General features: G+C 39.2%; 1 protein-coding gene across 1 annotated transcript; it reads left to right on the top strand.

Moving 5' to 3' along the window:
* The first annotated feature begins 2,621 nt into the window (after window positions 1-2,621).
* LOC107550674 (uncharacterized) lies at window positions 2,622-8,737 on the top strand. Its single transcript, XM_016232015.1, has 3 exons — window positions 2,622-3,453; window positions 8,203-8,316; window positions 8,397-8,737. The coding sequence occupies exons 1-3, from the start codon at window positions 2,817-2,819 to the stop codon at window positions 8,453-8,455; spliced, it is 810 nt and encodes a 269-aa protein (XP_016087501.1). The 5' UTR covers window positions 2,622-2,816; the 3' UTR covers window positions 8,456-8,737.
* Window positions 8,738-9,643: the final 906 nt, after the last annotated feature.

The raw sequence follows: 9,643 nt of genomic DNA, 5'->3' as shown, positions 1-9,643 counted from the left end.
ACCAACCGACTGTGCTTACAAGGATACTTGTAAAGACAGCCATTGGTATTCACCTGCTGTCTGAGAAGGCTATCTGTGCACTTCAGGTGTGTGAGCGGTGCGCATAGAAACGCTTTATCATAGCGCGTGAGTACCGCATTGAGATGTCTTGGGCTTAAATGGCTTAAAATTACTTTAATGTTTAAACTGACAACACTTAAAACACGTAAGAATGAAAAACTTTCTCGAGGAAGCAGCACTGGCCTGATCGTTAAGATAGTTTTGGGGGTGAAACCCACCTAAAAAGGGGTTAGAACCGCCCCTGGTATAGCGTGCTTAATTATACTGAAACATAAATATATAACCAGTTTACCTGATTCAATGTGATGGCTGAGCCTGTTTCTGAGATAACAACATGCCAGTCCGTCGTTGGACGGCTAATCGTAAATCATCTTACACTGCCAATAAGCGTGACCAGGGTTGCCAGGTTTTCACAACAAAACCCGCCTAATTGCTACTCAAAACTATCCCAAAGGCAAGTGTTAAAGTATCCCAATTCCGTGGGAAAACCGCGGACTTGGCAACACTGAGCGTGACTGATACTCGAGCCAACTCTGCTCTAACTGTCGACTAGCAGTGGGAGTCAGATTGCCCCCTAGTGGATGGGTAAAGATTTGTTAACTCATTCATAAATTCTCAAGAGAACGTCTCTGAATTAACTGATGCTCGCGCCCCCCTGGGGTTGGCCCCACAGGTTAAAAACCCCTGATCTAGAAGGAAGGCTGCACTGAGAAGTATCAACTGAAAGAAATGCTTCCCCCTTGTGGACACTAACATAATAGACAACTCTGGCCCTAGAGAGTGATTGCAAATGAATAAAGTTTATATATATATATGTAAATAAAGTTTACAGGGAAAATTCTTGAAATTTCATTCTGCATCTTCTCTGATACTGTGATTTCATTGTATCTCATTGTATTTCTTCTCACATCGTCACTGAATTAACCATTAACTATTCACCTCAACAGTTTATGTTGTTACCAACGTAGGGGAAGACATAATACAAAATACATAATTTGGTAATGGCGGAAAGTAAAATGGCCGCCATGGCGACCACAAGGTGTTTTTGCGATGGCTCCATTTCTGAAAATGTTCAGGGCCCCAAACTGTACAAGTGTACCAAGTTTCGTGAACATTATTTTCACATATCACCTAGACTAATAGAAGAGTTATACACATTGAGTCTGATTTGGCTGATTATAGCTGAGCTTTTTGTCAGTGAGAATGTGTGGAAAACTACAGTCTGTAAAGTTTTATATATGACATTGCTTTCCAGCAAAAGGGTTTCTGAATTTATAGATTGATGCATATTTTCTTTTTGTAAAGTACTGTGTAAAGAAACTTTTTGATGAAAAACAAATATTAATATTATAATATAAACATGCATGGTGGAAAATAAAAATTGATCGTTCCTATGAAAATTTGTGAAAATATTGGCTGGGAAGGTAAGAATCTTTTTATTGTATTGTTGTGTGCTGTACAGTGAATACATATACTAAAAACCCCACATCAAACCTGTTGGGCAAGATAATCAGCGAAAAAGAACATCTCACATTACACTGACACCATTTATATTTAGTTAAGAAGAATTTGTCAATGCTGTGATCAATGCTAAACACCAAAACACTAAAAACTACATTTGTAAAGAAAAGTTAACATTTAATGAAAATACATTATACATTATGCTATCTTTGTATGAAAACGTCTGATCACATTTTTGTCACCTGAGCCATAAATCCATATAATTCACTATAACTTTATAATTTGTATACTTTACAGCAGCTATTGAGCAGTTGAATAATGGAATTAGTACACAGAATTCAGACTTTTATTAAAATCACTAAGTATGTTTTAACGCATTTGATATTGATGGTGAACATTGAATAGTAAACATGATAATGCAGCATATCAGATTAAATGACTGATTACAGTTTTAATCAGACTAGCAGAAAGCAAAGAGCCAGGGCTGTTTAAAGGTCAGGGGGACTGTTTACCCAAGACTTCAGTTTGTCATTAAATACAAAGCTAGTTATTTATTTTTGAAAAATATTGGGTAGAGAACTGTTTAAATATAAATGTCTATGTAAATTGAGATTTTGAAGGCTATGGCATTTTATATTTTTAAATATTTTATATAATTATAACTATATATTAAATATATATATTTTTTTATATAATTATAATTTTATAATTGTAAATATTAATATAATGTAAGTGTAATAAATACACATAATAAAGCCACGCCATTCTTATCTAAATAAACCAGGCTCCTCACACTGTGTATAGGCTATATATGATTTAAACACTAAGGAATAACAATCATCAAAGGGGAAAACATTTTTTTTTAAATCACTCTTGAAATTCTATTAAGAAGAACTTAGAACATAAAATGTTTTCAATAATATATAAAAAGTTTTACAATTTCACCTTCAAAACTATCGTCTTGTAGACCTTGTCGTAATAAACCCCGCCCATATATGTGCTTGGCCAATCAGAGGAAACTCAATACTTCAACTCACACGGCGAACTTGTCAATCATGTGCAAATAAGCCCCGCCTACACATGCGCTTAGCCAATCAGAGTAAGCGCAGCACTTCCACCTTCACGGCGAGCTGGTCAGTCTTGTGTAAATAAACCCTGCCCACACGCGAGCCGCGTCCACTTTCACAGCGAGATTTCGGCGTTAAAAACGTTTCTCAAGTAAGTTTTGTGTTTTGGCAACTTTGTCTTATCCTCAAGAAACGAACGAGCTGTCTGGTAAAGGCGTTGCATTGGTAATGGCTGCAGAAAGCGAGCACGATGATCCATTCCAACAAATTCTGCATCAAATCGGTGGGAAAAGTAACATTCATTTAATCAGTGCTGTGACTGGACCTGATGGAGACACCCGGGGATTACAGGACTTTATCGCTGATATGTTTAATAACGCGGAGCACGAAGAAACCACTGGCAACAGTAACGGCGCAATCACAATCCAAACTAATGTGTCACGCACTGATCGATCAGAACAGAGTTCACCCGATCACTGCAGCAAGAGCCAGAAACCAGATCCACCCAAGAACATCGGCGCAAAGCAGAGAGCCATTAAGTGCTCCGTGATCATATTCATCTTCAAACACGATTATGTGTGTAATAAAGAGAATCACGTGTGTTTGAGGGAGATTCTGAAGGACGTGCGAGCTCGCGTAAAGAGAAACGCGCTCCGCCCGGCGCTGCTGGGACTCGTTCACACTGACCGTGATCAATCGGAGTGTCGCGATTCAGTGGGATTGCTGGATCGATCACTGCGATCAGTGTTCACTAATCACCCCTCACAGGCCATATGGACCGGCTGTTACGTCACAAAGTCCCCGGATTTGTTGCAGGCGATCAGATGGCACGCCTGCATGGCTGTGAAGTCTTCAGTGTCTGCAGGTTAGAGATCCAAACCTGTGGACTGCTGTCCTGTGACCGCACGTTTGGACAGGGCAGTCCTTAGGGGGTGCAACTGGCCCGCTTGAGGGTTTGGGCAACATACTCCAACATGATTTCATCAGAAAGCAGCTATTTTTTATGGAACGATTTTCCGGACAATTTTCAAATAGAATAGCAAATTGTATTTTCAGTTGCGTTTTCAATTATGGATTATGTCACAATTTATGCGTCCACATATTGACAACGCAATTGAAAATACAATTTGCTATTCTATTTGAAAATTGTCCGGAAAATCGTTCCATCATTTTTACGACAAGGCGATTTCGTATGAATTTGCATAATGTGATTAGTACAGCAATGTAAGATTTTTTAGAAAGAAGTAAACATGAAGGACCACCCCTAACCCCACCCCTGAACCTAACCATCAGTAGGGCGTAAGCAGATCGATGCGAAAACATACGATTGTACGAATATTTCGCCAAAAGTTAAAATAGTTACGAATTGCCAAGAGAATGTGTTGCGTAGTCTCAAAACATTAACATCAACACATTCTCATGGCAGTTTATAACTACTTTACGTTTTGCAATACTTTGCGCATGACACTCCATTCTAAAAACCCGCTCTATTTACAAAATGCAACTATTTTTCGCTACGGCGATTTTGTATGAATTTGTATGCTGTGATTCATATGGAAATTCGATTTTTTTTTACCCCTCAGTGGGGTGTTAACTGATCATATGAAAACATACAAATTAGATTGTACGAATTAGCTATCAATTTGGCAAAATTGCCATTAGAATGTGTTGAATAGTCTGAAAACCTCAACATACTCCCATCGAAATGGATAACTTTTACTTTTTGCAGAGTCTCACACATGACACTGCGTTCTAAAATCCTAATCTTATGAGAAAACACAATTATTTTATGATGGGGGGATTCTGTATAAATTTGTATGGAAACATGCAATTTTTAGAAAAAAAGTTAAACATGAAGGTCTACCCCTAAACCTAACCCACAGTGGGATGTAAGCAGATTGTACGAAAACGTATGAATGAGATTGTACGCATTAGCCACCAATTTGCCAAAATTGCCATGAAAATGTGACAATTGGTAACTATTTTACATTTTGCAGTGTCTCGCACATGGCACTGCATTCTAAAAACCAAATCTTATGAGAAAATGCAACTGTTTTACGATTGGGTGAAAAAAATGTGACCACGTAGGTCCACCCCTAAACCTAACCCTCAGTGGGGTGTTAGCAGATCGTATGAAAATGTATGAATGAGATTGTACGCATTCGCAGAAATGTAAAAGTTATGAATTACCATGAGAGTGTGTTGCATAGTCTCAAAACCTCAATGCACGCTCATAGAAATTGTTTTTCAGCGTCTTGCGCATGACACTATATTTTTAAACACTCGATCTTGTGGGAAAATGCAGCTATTCTATGATCAGCGATTCTGCATGAATTTGAATAATCGCAAAACCTTTACACATTTTCTTGGCAATTCGTAACTATTTTACGCTTCGCAGCATCTCACACATGATAGGCATTCTAAAAATGTGGCGCTCCAGTTAAAATAAGATAACTTTTAAAAATCACATCCCTAGACTTGCGTTTTTTCATTCCACTTCCCTGCGTCGCATGTTTTTACATATCACGTTTTTACTGTTTTCCATTGTTTTTCTATGTAAACATGCGCTAGACTGACGCGTTTGACCATTGCACCTGTCTTTTGCAGCATTTTAGGCATGACATGGCTTTCTAAAAACTGAGCTTTAAAGGAGACATATTATGCCCCTTTTTACAATATATTTTCCAGAATAGAGCTGCGCCAATATTTAAAATTTTCCAGAATAGAGCTGCGCCATTACAGCTCGGACCTGCTAAAAAACATCTGTTTTGGTTCTGATTATTATCTTTATCGCGCTGAAATCATGCGTTTTAAACCATATTAGTTTAAACTTCTGATATACGGTTTACTGAGCGCACACATCCGAAGCACACACACAGAAAGCGGCTGTCACAGCATGTGAGTACTACACTAAGTTCTCATTCACACACAAGTTTACGTTAAAAACACACATGCGTTACAAAAACAGTGGGTTATGTTTGTGAAGGTAAATAGCTGGGAAATAAATCGCTTGTTTATTTTAAATCTGTGTGACAGCAGCAATATGCAGTAAATACATCAATAAATGCACTGCTCTGTTGTCTCCTCTGAGGCTGGGACTCTAAACAGTGTTCTGTGCTCGTCTGTGCAGCCAAAGACAGAACAGTTAGCATGTTTTGCTCAAACTTTCACCACGGCATTAGAGCTGCTACACCGTTGTCGCTTGCGAAATCAAAATGACGGAGCCATGGGTGGAAGTTTACAGATGAAGGGGCGGTAATATTATAATGAGATCCTTTGCCATGTCACCAGGGGAGCAAAATCAGACGCGCTCATTTTCTCAGACGCTTGCAGAAAAAGGCTTCCCAAAACAAAGTTACTGGGTTCATCTTTTTCACGTTTCCTTGGTTGTTTGATGCACTGGGGACCTGATTATAGCACTTAACCTGGAACAGTCAGATTTTTATGAAATGTCACCTTTAACCTTAAAAAAATCAGTCTCTATACTAAAGACCCATTCACACCAAAAACGATAACTATAATGATAATTATATTAGCGTCCACACCAACACATTGTTACGTTTATTATAAGCAGCTTGCCTTTTTGCCGTCTGCCACATTAAATGCTAAAGCTCTTTAAAGTCAGTGAATTCTGATTGGCTGTCAGTGTTTTTAACTGTTCATCAGCAGGAAAAAAAACGCTCTGAAAGTGATACCAATGATTTTGTCGTTATCCGTATAGCTGTAGTGTGAACGATAATTACAACTTTATAGTTATCGTTATAGTTAACGTCCTTGGTGTGAACGGGTCTTCAGCGGGTTTTTTTTTAATTCCACTACTCCGCATCTTGTATTGTTAATAGCAAAAGCATGTTTTTGCTTTTCTATTGTTTTTCATTCTACATGTACTAAACGGACCCGTTTGACTGCTTCGCTTGCGTCTTTTGAAGCATCTCATGCATGAGGGGCCGTTAACACAACGCATTTTTGCATTGAAAAACATCTTATTTGAACGTTTTCATACATTCTGCTTACACCCCACTGATGGTTAGCTTTAGAGGTAGACCTTCATGCTGTTTTTTCTCTCTCTAAAAATCGTACATTTCTGTACTTATCACAAAATTAAGTTTTCTCATGAGATTCTCATGTGAACTCCATCTCTAGATTGCATTTTTGTGTGTGAATTTTTGGCAATTATCTTCTCTCAACCTTCTGAACAGCCTACCTAGACAGCACTGTGAGGCATCATTGCCAAAAAATAGCCCTTTTTTATCATAATAGCCTAAAAATACTGTGAGCTGTTTATCTCTAGACAGTAGTTTGTGGCATCATAGTCTCAAACCCTAGTGTGCTGCCCATCTTTTGGTCTTTTGGTTTAAAGGGGTCATATGATGCGATTTCAATTTTTCCTTTCTCTTTGGAATGTTACAAGCTCTTGGTGCATAAAGAAGATCTGTAAAGTTGCAAAGATTAAAGTCTCAAATCCAAAGAGATATTCTTTATAAAAGCTAAGAGTCAACCACGCCTACCTAAAATGGCTCGTTCTAACACGCCCCCACATGTCTACGTCACTATGTGGAAATATTAGCATAATGCCGCCCAAATGTGCGCAAAGAAAGAAGGCGTGGTTTCAGGAACAGCAGTAGTGTTGATGCAGCATGTCAGGGAGACGCTGTGTGTTTCAGTGCGAAAGCAAAAGCACTTTATTTGGCCTTCCGGAAGTAGATGCAATTAGGAATCCCTGGTTAAGATTTATTTACAACAGAACAGCACAACCCAGATGTTCGAATTTGTGCAACGCATTTTATGAACGACAAGGCTGGCTGTACCCAAAGGCTATTTCTAAAAAAAAAAAAGGGTCAATTCTGACTTTGCTATGACAATCTGGCGCTTCTGAATCAGCGACTGTAAGTATGTTTTGTTATTAGTTTAAGTATTTACTATTGACTGTTCAAATGTGGAGTTTTGCGCAGCGCAGAGTAATGCGTCGTGTGAGAGTGTGTGTGTGTGTGTGTGTGTGTGTGTGTGTGTGAGAGCAGGGTCACATCACAGGAGAGTGAACTGCTGTCAGAAATCAGAGCACGTCAGCTGTCTTAACTGCGGCTTGTGTACTGCATCATCACTGTGTCTGTCACGCGACTCTGTTGCCCTTTCAGGCTTGAACTGATGGTAAAACTAACAACATTATTAACTGTCTTGATATTTAGTTTGAAAGCAGAAAGTATGCGATTATGGTAAGGGGCGTTACATTTCTGACGCGTGCTTGTGGTGTTCGGCCAATCACAATGCACTGGGTCAGCTGGCCAATCAGAGCAGACTGCGCTTGTCAAAGGAGGGGGCTTTGTAGAAAACGACGTGTTTGAGAGAGGTGGGGCATAGAGGACCTACAATAATGTACAGTATTTGAAAAATAATGTGTTTTTTTGAACATTAAAGCATGTCAACATATCCTTTTACACCAAATACACAAAATAATGATCTTTAAAATAGCATCATATGACCCCTTTAATATGTAGGTCACAACTCTGGCCGAATCACATGATTTGGGGGACTATAATGAAAGGAGGCCACAGTTAGAATGAAAGAATTAATATGTGTAAAATGAGTCCTTTCTCAATGGCTCTTTATGTTGCAGATAGCGCCGTTGGCAGTAAAAGCAGTCTGTTTTGGCCAGTGAAATGTTTCCCGGGAATTTTCAGGAAGAGACACAGAGGACAGGCTGATGTAAACACCAAGAGTTGGCAGCAAGGTATGAGGATGTTCGCTTGCATTCAGATCCCAAACCTGTTGTTTCACTATCAACTAATTGCCTAATCTTTACTCTTGCAGCCAATCCACATGCAACTGTGGAAGGAATTCCACTGCAGATGCGGCACACAACAGACTGACGCCAGACCGGCTTTGCTAATAGACCAAAATGGATGAAGAACAAGCCTCAAACTGTGTGCCTGTGTGCTACACAGGTCATATACTCTTGCACTATGACTTACCAGTCAGGAAGATTTGGAGAAATGAGAAATGAAGGCGATGAAAGGCTGCTAGAGCATTATTCATGATGCATCTTTAATAGCTCAGAAGGATATATCACTACTATAACAGTAGCATACAGAGTTTATTAGTATTAAATAATCTAATGTGACAATTGCTGAACACTGTGATTGACTAATGTATCAATTGTTTTTTTTTTTAAATAAAAGAAACAGATTGTTGCATTTACTAATAATTGTTGTATTTTGTACTTCAAGCACGATTCCTTCATGTGATTCTGAAGTATACAAGGAAATGAATTCTAGCTGTTCAAAACGTTTTCAGTACTGTACCTACAAGACATAATGTTGAATACATGAAAAAGGAAGAGTTTACATTAGGCTACGTTGTGCCATACTGTGACTTGCTGGAGCCGTTCACACAGAATGCACTTTTGCGCTCCTCTGCTCTGTTTCTTCATAGCTTTTCTGTAAATATGCGCTATAGACGAACGCGTCGGACTGTGTTCATTTGCGTCAGCGTTTGTCCTCTTTTTCCTGACGACAAAATAGGCTTAAACTAAATCTTTGGGGTTTTCTGTAGGCTGTGTACAATCCAAGGTACTGAATCAGTGTTTGTAAATGAGTGATTCAATTGAGTCGGTTCTTTTCAACGAATTAGTTAAACTAGATAGCAATGGTCTGAATCGGTTCATGGTTCAGTCTGAATGATTCAAACGGATCGTTTGGAGAGATTTCGCCATACAGCGGTTCTCAACCAGGACGGGGGGGGAAGTACGCTAAATTAAATTAAAATCATTATATACACACACACACACTCACACACATACTCTCTCACACACTCACTCATTCACGCACACACACACACACACACTCACACACTCACTCACTCACTCACACACACACACACACTCTCTCACACACTCACACACACACTCTCTCACACACACACACACACACACACACACTCACACACACGCACGCACACACTCACTCTCTCTCTCACACACACACACACACACACTCTCTCACACACGCACGCACGCACGCTCACTCACTCACACACTCACTCACTCACACACACACACA

The sequence above is a fragment of the Sinocyclocheilus grahami genome, unplaced genomic scaffold (assembly GCF_001515645.1).
Source record: "Sinocyclocheilus grahami isolate Dianchi unplaced genomic scaffold, SAMN03320097.WGS_v1.1 scaffold405.1, whole genome shotgun sequence".
Taxonomy (NCBI): domain Eukaryota; kingdom Metazoa; phylum Chordata; class Actinopteri; order Cypriniformes; family Cyprinidae; genus Sinocyclocheilus; species Sinocyclocheilus grahami.
This window is presented reverse-complemented; position numbering and strand designations above follow the sequence as displayed.